Source organism: Grus americana, chromosome 1 (assembly GCF_028858705.1).
Source record: "Grus americana isolate bGruAme1 chromosome 1, bGruAme1.mat, whole genome shotgun sequence".
NCBI classification, from domain to species: Eukaryota; Metazoa; Chordata; class Aves; order Gruiformes; family Gruidae; genus Grus; species Grus americana.
This window is the reverse complement of record NC_072852.1, coordinates 59,554,265-59,576,759: the sequence shown is the minus strand read 5'-3', so window position 1 is coordinate 59,576,759 and position 22,495 is coordinate 59,554,265. Positions and strand designations below refer to the sequence as shown.

At 50.9% G+C, this 22,495-nt stretch overlaps 1 protein-coding gene across 1 annotated transcript; it reads left to right on the top strand.

Annotated features, from left to right (window-relative positions):
* Positions 1 to 113: 113 nt before the first annotated feature.
* On the top strand, positions 114 to 21,576 carry TOM1 (target of myb1 membrane trafficking protein). Its single transcript, XM_054826562.1, has 15 exons — positions 114 to 480; positions 7,832 to 7,916; positions 9,601 to 9,679; positions 9,825 to 9,974; positions 10,087 to 10,221; positions 10,477 to 10,623; positions 11,651 to 11,767; positions 12,225 to 12,358; positions 13,021 to 13,054; positions 13,599 to 13,704; positions 14,722 to 14,842; positions 17,361 to 17,436; positions 19,600 to 19,659; positions 20,003 to 20,039; positions 20,143 to 21,576. Exons 1-15 carry the CDS (start codon positions 429 to 431, stop codon positions 20,289 to 20,291), a joined length of 1,482 nt encoding a protein of 493 aa, XP_054682537.1. The 5' UTR covers positions 114 to 428; the 3' UTR covers positions 20,292 to 21,576.
* Positions 21,577 to 22,495: the final 919 nt, after the last annotated feature.

The window sequence follows — 22,495 nt, the reverse complement described above, 5'->3', positions numbered from 1 at the left end:
AGGCTCCTGACCGTCTGGGGACCTTTCTGAAGGGACACGTAACATCGAGCGCCGCAGGTACGATCAGGGCATTTCTCTTCCCTATCGCCTCACTTCAGGTTCGTGGCGTTAACGCGCGAGAGCAGCACGCGGGGCTCGAGGCGAGCGCGTTACACGGAGCGTCAAGGCGTGGCGGCGTTAGATCGCGATTTGAGCTGGTTATTGACACATCCCCGTGTCCAGGGGCCGAGTGTTGGTCCATCGCTGCCGGCGAGCGGCGGTGTGGGACCGGTGGGGCCCCACGGCGGGGCCGGGCCGGGTCGAGCGCCCCTCCCGGGCGGCGGCCGCTGGCGTCACAACAGGGCCCGGGCGGGGGCCCGCCCCGGCCTGGTGCGCGGGTCACGTGAGCGGCGGCGGCGGCGGCGTCAGCTGATCGCGGCGCGGCGGCGATGGACTTTCTGCTGGGGAACCCCTTCAGCTCCCCCGTGGGGCAGCGCATCGGTGAGTCTCGCGCCCCCGCGCCCCTCCCCGCCCGCTCGCCCGCCCTCCCCCGCGCCCCCGGGGGCGCTCGCCCGCCCGCCCGCTGGCAGGACCCCTTCCTCCGGGAAGCGACGGCCCCCGCCTCCGTGGCGGGACGGATAGGGCGTCGACCAATGGGGGGAAGAGCTCTGCTCTGACTGATGGGTGTTGCGGACCAATAGCGGACGCGTAGCTCGAGGCGGTGCCGCCGGTGGTCCCGCCAGCCAATCCGGGCGCGAGGGGGTCTTGAGGTGGCGACGCGAAGTTTCCTCACTTAAAGGGGCCACAGGCAGGTGGTCCTAGCCACGCCCCCCGGTGGAGCCGAGGTCCGTGATTGGCTCGGGGCCATTCCCGCCCGCACCTCTTTGGGGGCTTCGCGGGAGGGGCGGGGTCCTACGGGGGGGGGGGAAGAGCACAGCGGGAGTTGCTGATTGGCTGGGCTCCAGCCGCAGCGGCCTATTGCATTCCGGGCGGGAAGGGGCTACGCTCTCCCTGAGGTGATAAGGGGTCCGCGGGCTGCCATCACTGAGCAGCGGGCTGCGGGGGAACCGGGCCTTTGGGCTGGCCGGGCCCTGGGGAGTTGCGGCTCATCTAGTCAGGTCAGTGCTCCCTGCCTGAGAGACGAGCACCCTGTGCACCCTGTGCACCCTGTGGGTGGCTGTCTGCCTGCCTGCCCTGAACTTCCCAGCACAGAGGTCTGGGACAAGCAGGGCTGTGCCCTGTCCTCCCCACCCCCCACACCACAGGCCTTCTCACAGGGCTGAGTACTAGCTCCAGCAGTGAAATCAATGGCAGGAACGTGGAGTCCATTCTGTGACCTTGCAGGCTTGCGGACAGGCAGTCTCTGTTAGTCCCTGTGCTCAGGTCAACTAGATGAACACAAGAGGACGTAATCTGAGAAAGTGGAGCAAAGATATGATATGGTTAGAAAGAACAATACCATCAACAGCTACGCTAATTTCAAAACAGATGCAGTTCTTAAAATACTTAGAATAAAGATTCTTTTCTTCCCATGTGTATTGTCTAATCGCCTTCAAATTGTGCTTGAAGGTTGATGTTGCCCATTTAAATTCTGCAGCTTGTACAAGGGCCATGTGTAAGTTTATGCACTTGCTCAGTCTTGCTTTTTGTCACTTGTGCAGATCTTTGTTCTTTGCTGTGAACATCTAGTTCTTGATTCAGTAGTGTTTGGTGTGCTTGCATGGGTGAATAGGCTACTGTGGCTGGGGTGGGAAGGGAGCAAGCAGCTGCTTTAGGTAATACTTTTATAAGCGCTGCTTATTTTAGAGGCTGCCCAAAGCACTGTTGGAATGATGTGAGTCGGGAGCACTGCCATGTGCTGCTCTAGTGTTGGGTGAGACAGCTGAGATGCACTACAGCAAGGTGGGGGAAGGATCACCAGGGAAGGTGTTCTGTAACAAAAACCTCCAGATGATCTTTGGAGTCTCCTCAGATGAATGTCACATGTTTCATCACATTTTCCAGGAGAAGCCATCTCCTTTCCATAATGAATGTTCTTTGATTCCCTCAGTGAGTGCATCAGATACGTTTTTGTGTTTGGGTAGAGGCGATCTGAAGTTATCTTTAGATGTCACAGATCACTTCTTGCCCTCCAGATCTTGTGATCAGTATAGTAGCCAGATTGTAAGTGGGTTCCCTCTGTGCTTTGCTTTGATTAAAGCAGGGATTTTCAAGCAACAAACCAACAGCAAAGAAGAGGAAAAAAGTATTTGAAGAGTGTTGTCAAACAGGAATTTAGAGTCCTTAGTACCAGAGGTGTGACAGTAGAGAGAGCTTAATGGCAGGGGTTGATTTGGGTTATGAGAGTCCAAAGGGGTGGAGGAATTGCAGCACATAAGGAACTCAGTGTGAAGGACTTGAAAGGGCTGGTGGCTGAAAATATGAATGTTTTCTCCTTTTGAACATTGCCTATCAACATCCTGAGGACATGGATAAATGCTGTCTTCCCTGTTTGAGATGCGAACATGACTTACTCAAACTCGTTCAGTAAGTCCGTGGCAGCTACACATTGAACCCATGAGCCTGATCATCAAACCTGCCTAGCACTGCTGCTTTGGGCTGTCTGCAGAAAGCTAGTACTTGTAAATTACTTGAGCAAAGTCATGTATGCCTGATACAACTTATAAAGTCTAAAATAGCTTCAGGTGAAGGCTATCAAATAAAAAAAAAATCCTTTGTGGCACACTGCAGCAGCATTCTCAAATTCCTTAATTAATTTTAATCTAGTTAAGTCCCATTTATTTTGCTGACAAGGAAACCGATGCTCAGATAATCTCCATGATCTGTCACAGAATGAGTCAGTTGCAGAGGAGTAGGTTTTCTGGCTTCTTACTCCCAGTCCTGAGATTTAGTCACAAAAGTTCCCTCTGTCCTGTTTTTGGACCATGATGTCTCTTTCCAAGATGAATACAGACTTGTTTGTTTGGTTTTTTTGATATTCGTTTTTTGTTGTGTGTGTTTGTTGCTTGGGTTTTTTTAAAACACAGTACTTCTGATCAGTGAGAAAATTTCCAAGGAATGCTGAAGCATCTTAGTTTGGATTCCCCCTCCCCCCAAAAAGGGAAATCCACTGCACTTCCATCTAGGAGCTAAAAGAAACTTCAAAATGGGAAATCTAATTTCAAGGAGGTGCTCTCAGTGAGAGAATGGAGAGGAAACCACCAGTGCTCTCTCCTGACCCTGGAAATCTGGAATAACTAGTAATTATAGCAATACTGAAAGGGTCATAGACGGGTTATTTCAGTGAGTGAGGGCGGGCAAAGGAGGGAAGTAACGGTGTAGCTTGGAGACAAAGAGGATTTTTTATGGCTGGGGGTTGGTTGAAGCATGAGAACCAGGAAAAGTTGAGACTGTAAAGAGGGAGCAGGTAAGAGAGGCCTGTGGGTGAGGAAGAGGGACAGATACCACACAATATGCCAGAAAAATCCCCACAGCCATTTGGATCCCACCTTGCAGGTGTCCCTGAACCCCTCTGGGAGCTGGGACGTTGGGAGCTGGTGGGCAGCAGATACCAGCTGTTGAAGGCAGATAGGTCTGTGCGGGTAGTGCCTCTCAACAAGGCATTGCCTTGTCTTCTGTGCTCACTCTGTCTGGAGGAGAAGGGGCAAAAGCAGCAGGTGAAGAGATGTTTGATCCTTAAGAGTTTGAACTGATTCGCAGCAAAGGAGCAGGAGGAGGAGTTCAGAGACCCAAATACCTACAGCACTGTGTCAGCACAAGTCTGTGTCCATCACCATCCTTGAATTAGGTTTGGAGCCATATCTCTGTTCTCTCTAGAAAGTGAGTTATCCCCACCATCTTTGAAGGAGCAATACAGCTGAATAGTGGAGTCCTGCCTGAGCTGGTGCTGAAGTTTCCTCACGGGAAGCAAAAGCATGAGGCTTAGCAAGGAGACTGCACAGGATGCTGACTGGGGCCAGGGGGGTCGTGAATTGAAGGGAGGTTGGGAGAAATTTTGGACTGTTGCGTTGCGTTCTGCTGGAACAAAATGCCAGTGCCATCAAACACCTGTTGAAATGAGTGAGAAGGTGCTTGATGCTTTGCTGAGGAATTTAAAGCCAGCAAGACTGAGCACTGTAGGGAATGCTGGTGAAAGGCTTGACTTGGAGGAGGGGCACACAGTCTCTGATGAGCTGTGGCAGAGCAGCTGTTGGTTTCTGAATGGTGCCTGGATGGTTAGGAGTGCTTCAGATCTGTGACAGGGAGCAAAGGGCTGGGTGGGATCACCAGCCCTGTGGTGGGCTCTCCCCTGCCACAAGGGTAGAGACAATAAACTTGAAAAGAAGCAAAGCCATGGAATTCACTTATGACATGAAGCAGCACGCAGCTCCATTGTGTCAGTTATGCTGCACTCAGAATTGTTTCTTATCTGATGATTCCAGATAACTTTTATAACCTAGTTGCAGTCAGCAGGAGCATATCAAATGCCAGGCCGTAAAAGAGTCAATGCTCTGGTTCAACCCGTACCACAGTCCTCAGCCATTCTGGGTCAATCCAAGCAATTTGTGAGGCAGCAGACCGGAATCAGACAAACCCCAACGCTGACACACCCGGGGAGCTGGACTGGCTGCCAAAACAATGCGGCTTTGAAGCGGCCCCGTCAAGGGCCTCCTGTATATTCAACAGCCAGTTGGTTTCGGGCTTGGAGGGAGATGGCATTCATATGCTTGCCGATAACCTCCGCCGGGGGGCGGGGGGGGAATTCTCTGCGGCAGATCAGGCTTGGCTCGTTAGCATGCAGAAGTAGAAGCTGCCTGATGAGCCCAGCCAGGCAGAGCACTGGGCGGGCAGCCGTGCCCTGCCTCCTGTGCTCACTGTTTTTAGGCGGTTGTTGATGTCCCTAGCCATCCTGGGCTCAGATTTCGTGAGGTGCAGACAGCTCGTGTGCTAATTACGGCTCATGAAACGGGGCCAGCCACCCTGATCCTTCATGTGACTAATGAACAGACTTTGTTTTCTTCCCTTCTGCAGGCTTTAGTAAAAGGGTAAAGTTCAGGATTTCAGAGAAAACTCCAATATATCTTACTAGGCTTGGGCAGTCCCTTAGTGCTTGGAAGCAAGCAAGGGGAATTAAAAGGGCATTAGCTCTAGCTCTCCCAAGGCCAGCTAGGCCAGGTCTTAATCTGTACTGGTTAAATTCAAGTGCTTTGTCCTTGGACGTGCCTCGTGGTCACGTTCCTGTTTTCCGTATGCCCTAATACTGCTCTTCCAGCTTTGTATTTTTTGAGCCTATGTTGCATTTATGGCAGGTTTGCTGCTTCCCTGCAGCTTTTAGTTGACCAGCATGTGAACAGGGGTGATGGTAGCAGGATGACCACAGCGTTGTGGGGTAATGGCAGGGCAGTGTTTGTCACTTCTGAGGAAGCCCCATTTCCCTGTAAGTGGCCAGCCAGGTGAAGGAGCACACACGGTTTGTTTGCATTCCTGTCTCAAAAGCAAACCTGCTGCCCGACCTTGGCAGGACTGCTGCATTTGGAGGAAAATGGCTGGTGGTGGGGAGCAGGTTAAAGAGTGCCACCAAACATAGGGAAGTGAGGGAAGGGTATTTGCACACTCAGTTCATGTTTGTGTACAATGAAAATGAGGATGAGTAGGGTTGGGGAGACTTGAACAGCAAGGGCTTGATGGTTAAAGGCAGTTTTGTTTCATCCTTGGTTTCTTCTGTAGCTCAGAGCTTCCTAGCAGCCTCAGTGCTGTTCCCGAGTTGTGGCTTTTTTCCTTCCATGTGCAGTGTTTTTCTTCAGGGGTGAGAAGAGTGGATGTGGACTTCCTTTCAGTAGAGCAACCCCTGTGTGATTGAATTGTGTGCTTCATTGCCAGAGGCAGCAAACACTACAGAGAAACTTCTGGCTAGGCTGGGGTTCAAACCACAGTGTGTCATGAGCAGGGGGTGCTGGAGGAGAGCACAAGTGAAAGATGACTTTGTGACCATGTGTGCCAAATCCATCAGACTGACCAGAGCTGCAATCTGCCTGCCAGCAAGACTGACTGTGTGGTGTCCCAGAGCAGGAGGGAGCTGAGTCCTGATCCCAAAGAAGCCCTGACAGAAAACATTTTCCCCCGTGTACTACCACAGCTTCACCCATTCATTGATATATGCCTTGGTGCACTGGACATGCTCCCCTGTAGTCCACTGCCTTGGTTATATTCTCTGTCACATCACCCAAAGCAATGCTATTTCCTGTGCCTCACTGAGGAACCTTAGATCTGCAAGAGACCAGGATTCCTATGTAAAATTAATACTCAGTGTGACAAAAGTTTATCTGAATCAAGGGACCTTCAGGATATCATAGGAGCAGCCAGACCTTCAGAAAGGTTGAAGATCATCAAGACCGTTCTGCCGCTCTCCTTCCCTTGTTTGCCCTCGTCCACTTGGCTGTGGCCACAATGTAATCAGCATAATCACAGTGTGAACAATACATTCTGCAGTCAACAGAAAAGGTGGTGGCTGGATTGCGATAAGATGCGGATAGGTAGCTTCACGCTGTGGTGTGTAATCTGTGGGACACGTGTAAAAGGATGCATTGCAGAATGCTGTGAACAGCTCTCTGCTGGACCCTTAAAACCGGGATATTTCAAAATGTGACGGATGTGCTTACCCAGGCAGGAGTTAAAAAATCTTCTTTTTCCTGTGTTATGGCCTTATCCCATTACCACTTCATGAATGGGCATTTCATTTCACTCCCACAGAGGGACTGTTAGCTGCTGGGTCAAAACCAGGAAAAGGCAGCTCTGCATGGGGAGGCCCTCTCCAAAGGGGTAGAGGACCCACAGCAGCGAGGTCCAACTCCAGATTTCACAGGGATAACAGTTTTGAAAATGCAGGCACTACCTTGTTGGGTCGAAACCCTCCTGAAGAGCACCTCATAGGTACTAAACCGGTCTAGCTAGTTTTAATTCTCTTGCCCCAGCGCTAAGTCAGGCATTTTATAGGATAGGAGAGCTGGGAAGGATGTTCCCTCCCTCTGCTTGCCATCTGTTGCTTCTCTGTGTTTCGCCGTGGTCTGGAGAGTGCCTGGGTCCTACCTGTCCCGCTGGCGGTTCTCTTTCCCCCAGCCACTGGTGGTGTCCCTGAAGGCATCAGTCAGCTCAGCTGGGACCCAGACATGGCTGATTACAGGGTGGAGACGCTGGTGCGTTCAGTAATAACTGCTCATTTCCCAAATCTCTGCCTCAAATAACATCAAGGCTAACTGAGGAATCCTAATTACAGGGGACACAGTCAAAGTTGAAACAATATTGCTTCCACTTCAGCCTGCAGTCCACTTCTGTCCATACTCCCCACAGGCCAGAAGTTTAGGGTAGAAGTGTAAACATTAAACGAGAGACCTGCTTTGGCTGTTTATGTTTGCTTGTTTGTTTTTGTAGGGCCCATGTAAAAAGAAGAGAGTTGATTCTTTTGTCTCCTTAATTTGGTGCAAATTGTGTGAGAGCCATTGCCATTAGATCCCTGTCAGTGTGAGCAGACCAAACTCACTGTTTCTGGCCCTGCAGCAGCAAAGCAAACAAGCCCCCTTTTCTCCAGTTGTGGAGCTGAAGTCATGCTGGACCCCCTCCCTTCATGATGTATAGAACACCAGAGATCACACAGTGTGTGTTTGTGCGTTGGTAGCATGAGTCACATGGGCAAAGTTGAGCACCCACTCGTCCCATTGCCGGCCAGCCATGTGCTTTGCGGTGCTGACACCTAGTGGGGAGCACTTGGTGACCCGGATTTTGCAGATGGATTCGCCTCCTTACATGTGGTGGAAGCCAGGGAGAAGGTGGCTAGGCTCTGGGGTGTCCTGACTGTGTCTTGGTTTCTGTTTTCCAGAGAGAGCTACTGATGGGTCCCTGCGGAGCGAGGACTGGGCTCTCAACATGGAGATCTGTGACATCATTAATGAGACTGAAGAAGGGTAAGGGAGCTGGCAAGGGTACACATCCAACAACAGGTCCCAGCACGTCCTGTAACAGTACATCCCTAGTCTACAGCGGTAGCGTGCACTGGTGGAGGTAATAAGCTAGGCTTCCCAACAGTCCCTTCGACAAGACTCTGCTAGGAGATGTAGAGACACAGCAAAGCTGTCAGAGTATCTGTTATATGCTTCCCTGTCATCTTCGTGAGCACTGGGAACCATTCTAACAGGCCTTCAGGGTCCCCAGAGAACCCTCGATTCAAGCCAGGCTGCCTCCCATCTCCCAAAGTCATATTTGTAATTCTTCCAGTCCGGTTTATTCCTCCTTCATATCCCTCTCTGTCCTCTGGAAATGTAAAAATCTGCAGGCTGGTGACTGAGGAGAGAGGAAAATTGCAGGCTGCAATTCAGTCCTCTAACTGTACAACTCCTGCTGGGGTTCGTTTCTCAGGTATTTTCATGTGTGGTCACTCAGACATGCACCAAGTGGGTGGGAGAGCCCTTGTCTCCCTCTCCCTGCGGGGAGATGTTCAGAAATCTGCCAGACTTGTTAACTCGGGACCTGGGGATTTTCCAGTGAATTCAAGGCACTGCTCCTTCTCACAGTGGAGATGTCAAGAGCAGCATGTAAAAAAGAAGGTGCTACATGGAATAAAAAATGTAGGTTTCACTCCTGCTGTCCCACCCCACAGTGATGCTGGCAGAGGATGAGTAAGCCCAGTTTTCAGCTTCACAGTTGTATGAAAACAAAGTCAAACATCTCTACTCACAGATCTGTCACCACTTCTCTTCCACGTTATCCCCATGGTGCAAATACACCTGTCTCTGCCCACAGTTCTCAGTCCTGAGCTGTGGCCACTTGGTGTTTCAGTTGTGGGTACCTGATAACACAGCTGTACCCTCCTGGCATGGCAGGCTGTCCCATTGCCCTGCTAATGCCATTGCAGCCATGCTGCCACATGGGCCAATCCACTCCTGCCCTCCTCATTGCCTCGGTGTCTCCACCCCACTCTTCTCCAGCACTGCTGCCCTTCCAGCCCAGCCTCTCTTCCTGTGCTCTGCCAGAGCATGTTGGTTCATTTGTGCCCTCTCACAAGACCACTGGGCTGAGACTGCACTGCACTGCAGTGCTTCTCCCCTCTGAAAATGGTTAAGGAGAACCTGCTGTGCTGCTGCTGTCTTGCCCACCTGCAATATAGGCAAGATTTTGCCACTGCATCTCCCCTGCTGTTTTTTAGCCTCCTTTCCTCCACAGAAATGTTAAACAGCTTCTCTCTGAGCAACACAGGGATTGCTGCAACTCGCTCTCTCCTTTCTGTTTCTAACTTACGCAAAGCTTTTTTGTGATCTCCTCCTTTTCAGTCTCTCTGCCATGGGATTTTGTTCTACCCTGAAGTAGTGCATTTCTAGCATTTGTTGTGTCCTGTACACCCTGGATTGTTGCAGACCAGCACAGAGGCCTCCAGTTTTAGTAACAGCACTCATTAGCAGGATCCTGCTCTTCTTAGAGAACCACAAGCAAAAGCTGCTTTACCCGTCATTGCTTCAAGCTGCCCTGAAAACATCGTGGGGAAGGTCATCTGCTGAGTATGAGGAATCCAGAGCTGGTGGCTGTTTTGCTTTGCCTTTCTGTAGGTGGGTCTCAACCTTCTGATGGTCTTTCTTTATCTGATTTCTCCTGCAGGCCGAAAGATGCCTTCCGAGCCATTAAGAAGAGAATTGTGGGGAATAAGAACTTCCATGAAGTTATGCTGGCTTTGACGGTGAGTGGTCAGGGCTCTTTCTCAGCTCTGTGATACCTTGCTATAAAGCTGAGTCCTTGACTGAAAAGACATGGGCACCTAAAGCCAACAAGGTGAACACACATAGACAGAAAAGGCTATAGCTAATGCTTCGTTGCCTTTGAAGGTCCTGGAGACATGTGTCAAAAACTGCGGCCATCGCTTCCATGTCCTTGTGTCCAGCCAGGACTTTGTAGAAGGTGTCCTGGTGAGAACAATCCTGCCGAAGAACAATCCACCTGCCATAGTGCATGACAAGGTGCTGACCCTCATCCAGGTAAGCCAAGAAGCATGAGCACCTGCGCCAGTTCAGAGAGTGTTTGTCTTTAGGTGTTTGTACAGAAGACTACTGTAAATGATGATGGGCTGTACTCTCTCCTTCTCCCCAGTCCTGGGCGGATGCCTTCCGCAGCTCACCGGACTTGACTGGTGTCGTCGCTGTCTATGAAGACCTGAGACGGAAGGGCCTGGAGTTCCCCATGACTGATCTGGACATGCTGTCACCCATCCACACACCACAGAGGGTATGGGAGCATTGCTGAAGAGAAGGGTGTTGGGCAGCTGCCATTCTGGCGCTATGAGGCATCTTCAGGAACTCTGGCTTGCATTTAGAGGGCTTTTGGGGAGTGAGAAGCTCCAAGACAGCCTCTTTGCTGAAAGAGCTATTGGAAGCAGATGGGGAGTTGCCATCAACATTCTTCTCCTAATTTCACTGTCCTGTCAGCTGTGAGTGTCTAACATCTCCTTCTCTCTGTCGCTTTTCCCACCTCTGTCTGTAGACTGTGTATGGCTCTGACTCCCAGTCTGGACAGAATTCACCTGCAGTCAACTCCCCTCAGCAGATAGAATCCATCCTCCACCCTGTCACCCTGCCCCCTGGGAGAGGAACATCCAGCGACGCACCCATCGCACCCACACCAGAGCAGGTGAGTTGGACATGGGCCCCTGTGGTGCTGCTGACTCTCCCTGCATTTGAGGCCTGTTTCACAAACACTGTTCTGGGACTGCTGTCCTGCTCCTTCTCCAGCCTCTGTCCTCAAGGAGCCATTCCTTTAAAGCATAGTCCCTCGAGAGCTCCCCAGAGCTTCATTGTGGTCACAGTGATGAGCTGGGATACCACAGGCACAGAGTGGTTATGTTTCCCTAAGACAGGGCTGTTTGCAGGTAGAGGAAATACCTCCCAGCTAGGGGGAAGTGGGGAACTGAGACACAGAGGTTTTGAGTGAGGTCTTGGTAGTGCAGTACAGCAAAAGCTGGCTCAGCAGATGCCTCCATATCATCTTTGTTTATCTTGCCTCACTGCTGACTTTATATGAATTAACTCTGTCTGGCTATGTGGTTTGCAAAGGCCAGGGCTTCTCACTTGTTTCCCCATCCTCTTTTCTCCTTCCTCACCGTGACTTCATATGACACCATGTTCAGCACCAAACCTCCAGCTGTTGGTAGGTTGCATCCCCTTGCAGAACAGACAGTAGAAACTGTTCTCAGGAGGCTCCTTAGCAGCTTGTGAAACCACAGGGATAAAGCTTCAACTGCACACTTAGCTGAGGCTCACCTTTTGAATGGGAATTCATTTTTTCCCCCTCTTACTCTGCTTTGGAAATGAAATTATTTGAGTGGCTGCCACACAGGAGCTGCTAGCTGGGGACAGATTTGAATCATATCAGCAGCCTGTGCTGGCTATTAAAAATCAAGGCTCGGCTAGTGGCCAAAGATCCCAGGTGAGGGCCTGGCATCTGTTACCAGCAAATGAACTTGATGGTAAGTAATGGCACTTCCTTCTGCTGGGAGCTCCTGAGAGTTAAACTGAGTGGTGACAAATGAGCTCCCCAGTGGCCGTTCCCTTCGGCTCTGTAAGCATGCACACACATGCAGTGCACTGCAGTTCAGAGCCTCCTCAGCTATCTCCCCAGTCTTCTCAGGAGGAGCTGTCACTTCCCCTCCCTTTTGCAGATTGGGAAGCTGCGCAGTGAGCTAGAAGTGGTGAATGGGAACATGAAGGTCATGTCGGAGATGTTGACAGAGCTGGTGCCATCCCAGGCTGAGCCTTCTGACCTGGAGCTGCTGCAAGTAAGGAACACTAGCGGGGCGGAGGGCTGTCACAGCAGCTCGATGTAGCAATGACTTGATGTACTAGGGCATGACGCATGCCAGGCGTGGGGAACAACTGCACTGGGCAGTTTAGAGTGGGCCTTATCCAGGGAGCGATGGGATAAGGAAGACACAGGGAAGGTGGAGCTTCAACGGCCAAGGGAAGTTGCACTATTGAGGGTGGGATCATCTCACATGGGGACCTGTAGTCCCCAAGGACCTTTCTTCCTGGATGATGTGTTACACAAGAGATGCACAATTATTGTCTGTAAAGCTCAGACTAAATTTAGCTCTCGTACCAATATCTATTGCCCATCAACCCTTGCTGATAGACCCCAGTAGGCTCTGGGGTCTGTCTGTCCCAGTCAGACTTCCAAATCTGTGAGTGCTCAGCCTTAGCCTGACCTTTGTGGTAACTTCCCCTTGCTGTGAGCAGGAGCTGAATCGGACATGCAGAGCCATGCAGCAGCGTGTGCTGGAGCTGATTCCCCGTGTCCTCCATGAGCAACTCACCGAGGAGCTACTCCTCATCAATGACAACCTCAACAATGTGTTTCTGCGCCACGAAAGGTACCCCTCTCCTCCCTTCTCTACCCTGCTCTTCCACAAGAGTCTGCTGCCCCTTGAAGGCCTTCTGTCCCACCCTTTTGATCTGCCCATGAGTATAATACTCGAGATGTATCAGCCTGTATCATCCATCATTGAGAACAAAGATAGTTCTCGGCTTTTGCTGATTTATTTCTGTCCCTTCAAAGCTGCTGTGTAAGTTACTGATGGGACATAAAGATATCCCTGTGGCATAACCCAGAAGAGGAAGAAGGAAACCACATGGAAACAGCTGGTTTTCTAGCGCTGAGGCAGACAGGGACAGAAAAGACTTGCCCAGGTGGGGTGAGCACCCCCTTTTTTTTCTTCCATTTCTTCAAACCCATCTCATAAGCTAGGATGAAGTCTGGAGAATTTAGTTTCTGTGTCTGTATGGAGAGCTGAGTTTGAACCATTTTGGTTAGAAGTAGCTCTGGAGGATCCTCACACCACCTCTCAGGAGACATCAACTCTGTGGGCCTTGTTGTGGTGTCTTTGGTCTTGAGGGGTAATTGAGCCCTGAGCCATAGTCCCTTTTTTCTAGTATATAGGAAAGGGCAGACTGTGCCAAGCCTTATAAGAAATCTCTTGGACTGTGGGTGAATAAGCACATACTGCTGAAATGCATCCTGTCATCCTTCTTGCAGGTTTGAGCGTCTTCGGACAGGACAGCCTGTTAAGGTAACTCGGAGCCACTGCCCTTCTGTGCAGCTCAGTTTGCATCTTGCAGGCCCTGTGGTGTCCTGCAGAGTTGGAGAGAGATTTAGCCAGCCCCACTCAGAAGCTGTAGGCTTTGCTCTCCCAGCCCAGCTGCACCAGGCCATGCTGGTGTGCAGGACACTCCAGTTCCCACTGCTAGCCTCTCCCTCCCTGCCAGTGGCACCCTTCCTCTCACCCAAAGAGCAAGAGCAGACCACCAACAGTTACAGTTTTCCAGTATTGAATGCTGAGAGGACCAATTCCCAAAGGAGCACTACCCTGTCCTCTAAACCAGCATGTACTCTACTTACTGGTATCCAGCAGAGCTGGGAGGCTGGCTACCAAGGCATATTCTGCTCTGGGACACTATTCCCAGCCAGTTCTCTGATCGCTGTGCCCCTTCTCACAAGCTATCTTTCAATGGGTACAGAAGGGTTTCCCTCTCCAGTGTTAATGAGCTAGGATTGCGGGGTCAGGGTGTCCGAGCTTCAGAAACACTCCACCATCTTCCTTTTTTTCTCCAAAGGCACCAAATGAGGCAGAGAACAGCTTGATTGACCTGGGACCCAGTACTCCTGCAGTGAGAGAGCCTGAAGTCACCAACAACCTCTCCTCTCAGCTGGCTGGAATGAGTACGTTGCCATACAATGTTCCCCTCAGTCCTTCTCCTATGCTGCTCTGGGAATCCTTTCATGCCCTTGAATCACCTCCCGAAATTATTTAGCCACATTCATAAAGTAACCTAGAGAAATAGGGTGTATTGTCAACTAATAAATTCATGAAGAACCCTGTATACGCCCCAGGGCACACAATTATATGTCTCCGTATCCACACCTCACATTGTACAGGAGGTGGACATGACTTAAGAAGGACCTCAGCATTAGGCTGTGGCCTTCCAGCAGGGCAGGGGAGAAGGTTGCTCCCCCTCTGATGCCAGCAGCAGCATAGCTGCCTCTCTTGCTGTGTGGTGTCAGGCTGACCGCTGAGGTCTGCGAGAAGAAAAGCTACTGAGCTGTGCTGCAAAGGCAGCCATGAGCATCTTGGGCTTAGGACCCAGGATTTGACAAGTTGTCTAGTCAGAAAGCCTGAGAGATCCTGAGGGGTCTTCAGGACATAACAACAGCCTACATAGCACTGCCTGAAGCTCTCGTTCGCTGTGAGCACATTCAGTACAGCTTGGATGCATCTACAGAAAATTGGCAAGACTGTTTTAACAGACAAGCTAGTTGAGATATTTTTCAGGTCAGGGTTTTTCCGATGATGCCTGAGTCATGAAAATCCACTTATTTGTCTCAGAGGTGCTTGCCCAGAAGCACAGGTTATCCACTTCCGTAGGTTATGGAGCAATTCCCTCTGAGTTGTCCTAAATGGTCAGGAACATCCAGCTTCAGCATCAGTGCAGTAAATTGATGCTGCTGCTGCCTGAGACTAAGCTAAAAATATCTGCTGGGCAGGCAAAGAAACCGCTTCTGTCACTTCACCCATGACACTGAACACCCACATAGACTACAGCTGAGGGACAGGATAGATGAGTGGCCCTAGAGCAGCTTAGCCTGTTCTGATGCTAGCTTTCCACCTACCACCTCCAAGCCCATGGCCCTCTGTTTACTGCTCTGTGCTGCCTGCTCACATTCCTCTCTCTTCCACAGACCTGGGCTCAAGCAGCGTGAGCGCGGGGCTGCGCTCCCTCGACACCTCTGGCAAGCTGGAAGAAGAGTTTGACATGTTTGCCCTGACCCGCGGCAGCTCGCTGGCTGAGCAGCGCAGAGAGTGAGTATAGCAGCCCACTCTGTCCTGTCCTGCCTTCTTGCAAGGGGCGGGGGGGACAACTCAGGGCAACTGGGGCTGTGTCCCCAACCTGTAGCAGTTCCTAGGAGACAGTAGGATGCAATAGAAAAGCACTCTTCTGACACACAGTGTTTGTAGGATGATCTCTCTGTTCCCAGTCCTCTTTCCTGCTGCCATCGTCTCCCCTTCACAGTGTCCTCCTGGGCACGGGGAGAAGGAAGCGTTGTTCCCTGTGTGTGGGACTGCAGTGTCGCGTGTGCTGGGGAGACTCAGTGTCTGGAGATGAAGGTGTGGAGTGGGACTGGCTGAGTTTTCTTGTCTGTCTCTGAACTCATGTGCCCTGACTGGGGTGATGTTGAATTTGGGAATTGCTAAATATTGATGCAGCCTAATGGACAAGAGTATTGAACTGGAGTGCAGGAAGTACACAGTCAGTTGTGGTTTGCAAGGCAGGGCACTGCTCTGTGCCTCAGTTTCCTTCCTGGTAAATGGGACTGATGTTTCTTCCTCCATAGCGTGTTTGAGACCTCCTAGTGTAAAGCACTAAGAGTTGGGTCTCCATAGTACTGGCTGAACTGAAGAGATGTCTTCTCTACTGCAATGAGTGGATTTCTGAATCCTTGTTCTGGGAGGAGCTGACAAGAGCTGTGCTGACTGGATCCCTTCAGCTGATCTCACACTGTTTTGCCTGTCAGAGTAATCCACTGCTCTCCATCGATTACCAAGCAGTAGAGCCCACAGGCTCACGGCTGCCTTCAGCCCTCAAGGACCTGTCCTCCCAATTTCCATCCACTGGAGTGCCTTGTTCTGCAGCTGGGCAGTAGCAAGTTAAGGTCTCTTAAGGATGTCTCCTTTCGTTCCTCTACATCAGACTCCTCCTGGTAAAAGTGGTGGGGAAACTTGTGGCCTACACACAACTTCATGTGTTTTGTTCATGGATTTCCCCACCACTTTTACTGTGGGGCGTGCTGCCTGAGGACAGAGACAGTCCAGGACAAAAGCATTGGTGCCACAGCACCCAGTCTGGGGCTGAAATCCGAGCCACTGGTATGTGCTCAGTGCTGGAGGCTGAGGGAGATCTGGGCAGGGCTGGAATCGTATCCTATCCACTGTGGTACAATCCTTAACAGACTGAGGCTTGTGATCTCTGCATAAGTAACGAGACATCTTCTATTTATTCCTCACTGCCCTCCATCTGCCTGCACTTGCACTCCTGCCACATAGCTTCTACTCTCACTGGCTCAGGCTTCGCATTTCACTCACCAGCTTCAGCTCTCAGCGTCTCCCTCTGTCTGAACAGACTCATTGCCCTGCTGCTAACGGACGGACGTGCTGGCAGGAGACACAGGCAGGGCCGCTCGGGTTTGTTCCTGACGCCCCCATGCTTCATGTGTGTCTCGGTGAAGCAGTGCTTGAAACACCTCAAGCCTTTCCTGCCATTCTTCCTCATCAGTGGCATGATAGCAGCGTTGTACTTCATCCTTGATGCCATTGTCCACAGCGGCCCCTTCACTGATGACCACTTCTTCGAGAAGTTTGAGCGCCGGTGGCCCAAGCCCCTGGCCCCCAACAAAAACAGCTCCACTTGATGGTCTGCTGGATCTGCGACAAAGTGCCTGCAAACAGCTGGAGAGGAGATTTGTGGAGAGTTTCTGGGAGAGGCTTCATTCTCCCGGCATGGACGGACTGTTTTCCCCACTCTGCATGGCTCAAATGGTGACATGTGGCATTAGCATGTGTGGTAGCAGCCTAGAGGGGACATAGAAATGGGATGAGGGAAATTGTGGCGGGGATGTGTCTGTGTGTAGAAAGAGGTTGCTGTAATGGTGCATTTGGAGACCTTGAAGCAACACTATGCTCTTCTGATCATCCAGTCTCACTGGTTTAGTGATTGGACTTGGCAGTGCTAGGTTAACAGTTGGGCTTGATGATCTTAAAGGTCTTTTCTGACCAAAACAACTCTATGATTCTATTCTATAGACCAGTGAGTCTCTGCCACCATCAGTTCTTGAGTGGTATTAGTTAAAGATATGTTTTTGAGCCATGTTTGTGTCTGCGAAGGTAGGTGAGTGTGTAGGGGCTTGTTGCTCGCATCCTTTCTAAAGTAGTTGTAATCTTCTGGTCAGTCCGTGTTAGTTATCTCTCTTCTGTAGTCAGCCCCAGAGAAGATGAGTGTCATGGTTGATGCACCTGGCTCTGTAAGTCAATGGTTTACTCTGTTGCATGGTTGTTTCCATGTGATGCCTTGTCATCTTCCTGTCGTGTGGCAGGGCTCTCCCGTGGGATCCCACAGTGATGTTGCAGCGAGTAGATTAGTCTGTTTGTGGTGGGCTACACCTGTAGTAGGGATTTTGCACATCTTTCTAGCAGCTTTTGGGAGCAGAATGATGAGAGATGAAAAGTTGTGCAGTCAGAAGCCTTGAATATATGTTTACGAGTTCCTGCTCTTCACTCTCAGGCATCTCATCAGCCTGTGTGTTATCTAACTTCATGCTTTCAGGGTAAAGTACGAAGATCCCCAAGCCTCCAAAGGACTCGCTGGTGCCCTGGATGCCCGGCAGCAGAACACAGGAACAGTAAGTGGCCACAGAGCTTTAATAGTGCATCACCAGGAGTGAGAGTATCCTCCTTGCTCACCAACGCAATAAATGTGCTGTCTGTTTGTCAAAAATCAGGTGTTTAACATGACTGATGATAACTCCCAGTCTCTGCCAACCCGCATTTCCTACCTGGACTCTGCCTCATTCTTTAAACCCCAGAGGTGGGGAACTATGGAAAGTCTGGGGTTGACTCAGTCAGTAACACGATAGCCTCCTTATATCTGCAGGGAAACTTCCATCTGGAAATGTATGTTTTATTCCTCTTCAGCAGGTTCCCAAGTCCAGTTGCCTTTTCTCTGCCATCAGAGAAGTAGGCCACCAGTACTAGTGTGTTCTTTCCCTCACCCTAAACCCGCTCTCTCCCCTCTCCCTCACCCTCTGCGACAGCAGCTTTCAGTGCAGACTCTCTCTCGACCAGGGGGAGTCTGGTGCCTCCAATGATGGAGCCCAACTAACTAAGTGGATGATGCGGCAAGGAATGGTGAGATCATGGAGCACCAGCAGGGAGGAAGGAGGCTGAGGCTGCTGAACTAGAGGTGGCGCTGGCACAGCACGTGAGGATGCACAGCAGACATCAGCAGAGACTGCAAACTGAAATGGAGCAACCCTGGTCTGGTCCAGTAGTGGAGAACAGGGCTGGGAAGGAAGCAAGCAGAGTGTCAGTCCTTCCTCAAGTAAACATGTCTATAGGAAAAAATCCTAGGAGCTCTGAGACAAAGAGAGCATGTGCCACTCTTTGAGCTAGAGGATGGCCTGTTTTGGGGTAGGTGTCTGGGGCAGAGGCACTAGCCGGTGCCATAGGGAAGGCTGCCACCATTCATTCCCCTGCAGCCTCTCCTGTTCAACGTGAGCTGCCTCATTTGTAGGAAAACACATTCCAGCTTTTACACAGTTCCAGGCCTCATCCTCTAGCTAAAGAGTTTGAGCCTTCAGGCTGTTGAATTTGGTCTTTGGCAGCAGGAATTCCTGCAATTGCATCCTCTCAGGCACACTAAGGCTTTGACGCACCACCAGGTCTGAAGCTTGTTAGCCTGTCTTCCTGAAATGGGCACTGCCCAGACTGATGTCTGCTCTAGGAAGTTTCCCTACATGCTGTCCAGTTGGTTTGAATGCACTTCTACCCCCAAAGAGTTCCACTCTGGGTAGACAAAGCCAGTTCGCTTTGAAACTTCCCCAGCCTCACACATCCTCTTCCATCCCCATTCATCCACCTGCCAGCTTTGGTAACTATCTGCACTTGCTCCCCGGTTTGGGGAAATCTACCTGTCCTTGGTAAGAAGGCATTGCTCTTTTTCTTGGTCGTGCTGTTTTCCTGAGAGCAAGGGAGCTATACATATTAGGAGACTAATAAATAAGTTCCCACAAATACTCTCTTGCACTTCTGCTTGTGGAGCCTCTAGCAAGGGCTGCTCCTTGCTTGGCTTTGTTCAGGAGCCTGCGACTGGACAAAAGGATCTGGGGTTTTGAATCAGACTTGGTTTCCTTCAAGGTTATCTCTCTTCACTAGGAAGGTATCTCTTTGCTGCTTAAATTGGCCAGGGACATGAAGTCTTCTGAGCTAGCCTTGTCCCTGCTGGAAGTAAAATTTAATTATAGAGGACCTTCTCTTTGATGGGTCTGTTTCTGTAGTTTGGTGTGATGTCAAATCCTGCTGTGCTCCATGATCCTACCAGGGAATTACTTTTTGACATGTGTCTTTCCCCCTTAATGTGGTCCCATAGCTGGCACGTCCGATATCTTCAGCATTGCAGACTTTGACATCAGACTGTCACTGGTTTGTAGAAGGGAGGGGGTTTGGAGAAAAGCACGTCTGTTGTTCTCTGGCTGCCTACCACAAGCAGAAAGCCTGGTCCAGTACTCATACCCTGAAGCCAACCACCAAACCCCAGATGCTTTTAATGGCATGTATGCTGGAAACTGCGTGTCTGGGTGTGGATGGGGCAGAGGAAGCAGGTGAGTGGTGGCATTGGTAGCTGGGAGAGCTTTGCAGTCGCACTGGCTGGATTTGGAAGGTCCTGAGCTGACTGAATGGTGGAGGGAGAGGGTTAGATTTTGGGTTGGGCTTTCTTTTTGCAGAGTGGGTTTCCTGGAACATCCTCTCTTTTCTTGACCTCATCGCTCTCTTTCCTTCTGTCCCAGATGCCGGTTCCCCAAGCCAATTTCATGGAAGACATAGAAAAGTGGCTCTCCACTGATGTGGTAAGTGAGGGGCTGCTTTCTTGGAGCCAGCAGTCCTGCCAGACTTGTCTGCAAGGCTGGATTTTAGGCAGTGTACAACAGTGCTAAATGTGTGGCAACAGGCTGCCCAGAGGGAGCAGGGGAGGAAAAGCCAAGGATACAGGGTTTGGGATACCTCAGCAGTATACTTAGCCTTCTGGGAGGTATAGCTAATGAACTGAGGCTCAGGGCCCGTCTAACATGTCTGTACTGTGGAAGCGAGGGGAGCACTATCCTGTCTCCCTCCATGCAGACAAAGAATCACATCTGTGGAGGTGCCTTTGTCTACCTTGCTTCTAACCGTGCTATTCTCCTCCTTCCCTAGGGAGAGTCAGAGGATGCAAAAGGTGTCACTAGCGAAGGTAAGACTTGCCAGCCAACCCCTTTCTCAGCTGTTCCTGGCAGCACCTTGGCTTTTCCACAAACCTCCCTCCTTGCTAATGCTCTGCTCTTCTCTTGCCCCAGAGTTTGACAAGTTTCTGGAAGAGCGAGCAAAAGTTGCAGACCGGCTACCCACTTTGTCCAGCTCCTCAGCAGGGACATCCATCTCCCCTCCTGCTGCCAGCCATCATCAGAAGCAAGCAAAGGAAGATGATGCTATGTTTGCCTTGTGAATGCTAAGGACTGGTGTGCTGTGGAGCAAGAGGCTGTGTGTGCTGTTTTGCTTGCCTCTGACCAGGGGCCAGCAGGGGAAGGACTCTGTCCCCTTCCTCCACTCTCTTCCTGTTTTCCCTTTGAGTTATTTTTATTTTTAAGCTGCTTTCAGATTTCAGATAATCTTTGTTGTGTTTAGGGATGCCATACAATAGACTTGTGAAGGGGGTTTTCAAAGCTGCTAGAGAACGTGGGAGTTCAGTGGGCTTTTTTTTTTTTTTTTTTTGTATAATGTGGGCAAAGTAGAAGCTTCCCATCCTCCTCTCCAGTGAGGTAGTCCGAGATCTTGCCCAAGAAACAGAAGAGGTTGCAGTCTGCTGCTGAAATCATTCCTGCTTGCCTCTTTCCTTGCCCCATCCCTAGAATGGATCTCCAGCCCTCTGCCTGCCACCGTTAGACTGGAAAGCATGGGGATGCAAAGCGTTCCAGGTAGCAGAGGAGGAACACTAATGGTAGATGGACCCTGTTCCTCTAGTCTCTCTTGCACAAGTGCTTGTGGTATGCAACACCTTACCACTCACAACCCCTTCTCTTCCTCTTCATTTCTTCCCCCTCCCCATCAGTTTATCTAGAATCCAGCCCACAGCCCGAATATTTCCGTTGCATGACAGCCAGTTACCAAAGCCCTTGGCTGCACTCAGGGCTTGAGCTGCGACCAGTACCCCAGGCTGAAGGGGCAGTCTGCTATGGGGTAGGATGTGCCTTTGGCAAACTCTTTGCAGTTAATTTAATTCTCCCATTATTATACCTTTCTGCCCTCTTTCCCCAATGCAATCCCACCTCCCTCTCTCACTTCCACTGATGCCATCCACTGCATTGTGCCGCGGTGTGGGGAGTCTGTCTGAGCTTCTGATCAGGCAAATGCTAGAGAGTCCTCAGGGCAGCTGTGTGTGCTGGGGGCAAAGAGCTGTGTTCCCTAAAGCAGGAGGCCCTTACATAGGCACCGCTATGCCAGCAAGAACATGCTGTTGCTGGGGTAGCTTGTTCAGCTGGTGAGCACAGAGGTGAAGCAACACATTAGTCATCTTGTGCCAGCAAAGCAGCCCCGCAGCAGCCAGCAGCTCCTTTGCACATGGGGGAAAAAACTCTTCTGAGCAAACCACACACGCTGCCCAATTGTAAAAGGCGGCCAGGGAGGAGGGTGCCAAGCCCGGGGCTCCTGCTCGTGGGATTTCTTGTTGAGCGTGGGCAAGTTGCCTTTTTTTATTGCACATTAAAGGAGCAAAATCTTGAGCCTCCCTTGAAGATATGTGTGTGCTGTCAGTGCTGTTGTGGGGAGGTGAGGGCCCTGTGGGGGAGAAGAGGGATGCAACCGTACAGCCACATTTGTTCTCCATAAAAAGGCAAGGGCACTGTGGTGCTGGGATGAGGCATGGCATGGGGGCTGAGGGTGCTGTGAGCAGAGGCAGGTGCTCGCTGCTTTTTAGCACAGTCTCCTGGGGAGGTGACCACAGCCCATCTCAAAATAGCAAGAGGGTGAGCTACCTCCTCTCCTTTCCCCCTCTGCCGTGTGACCAGATCCGAATACCCACTTCAGAGCCCATAAATCACTTAAAGACATACAAGAAATACAGTTGCTACAAAAGGGCTCTCTGGTATCCACAGGGTGTCCTCAGTTGTCCCCATGCCACCCCCTGGTGTCCAGCTGAGTGGGAGCTGGGGGAAGGAGGCTGAACAGATTGGAAGTGTCATCTGAGCCCTAGACTTGTAGGGAAGGAGTTAAATCAGCTGCAGTTACCCAAACCTCAGCACCTCCCTCTCCCCGTGCTTGCACTGCAGTCTCAGCTGTACCAAGCTCAGGCAGAGACTTGAGGATAAGAGCTCTGAGCAAAGCTGGTCTGCAGCTGGTGGCAGCGGGGCTGGAAAAAGCAGGGTGCTGGGTTTCCTCCTCTATAAACACTTGTGGGATGGGAGGAGGCTTTGTGTCTTCAGCTTTCCAAGACAAACAGCACATACTGTCCTTGGACAGGTTGTCCCTTGGAAAAATTAATTGCCATTTCCAATTCCATTGTATTCCCAATGCCTCTGGGAGGAACCAGGGGAGCCTCTCCTCTTTCTGAACCAGGTGATATTATATATTTAATATAACACTCTTTGAGCAGCAGTCCTCAAAACGGGGTGTGCATGCTATCTTCTGGAGGTGGGATGACCCCATGAGTGGCTC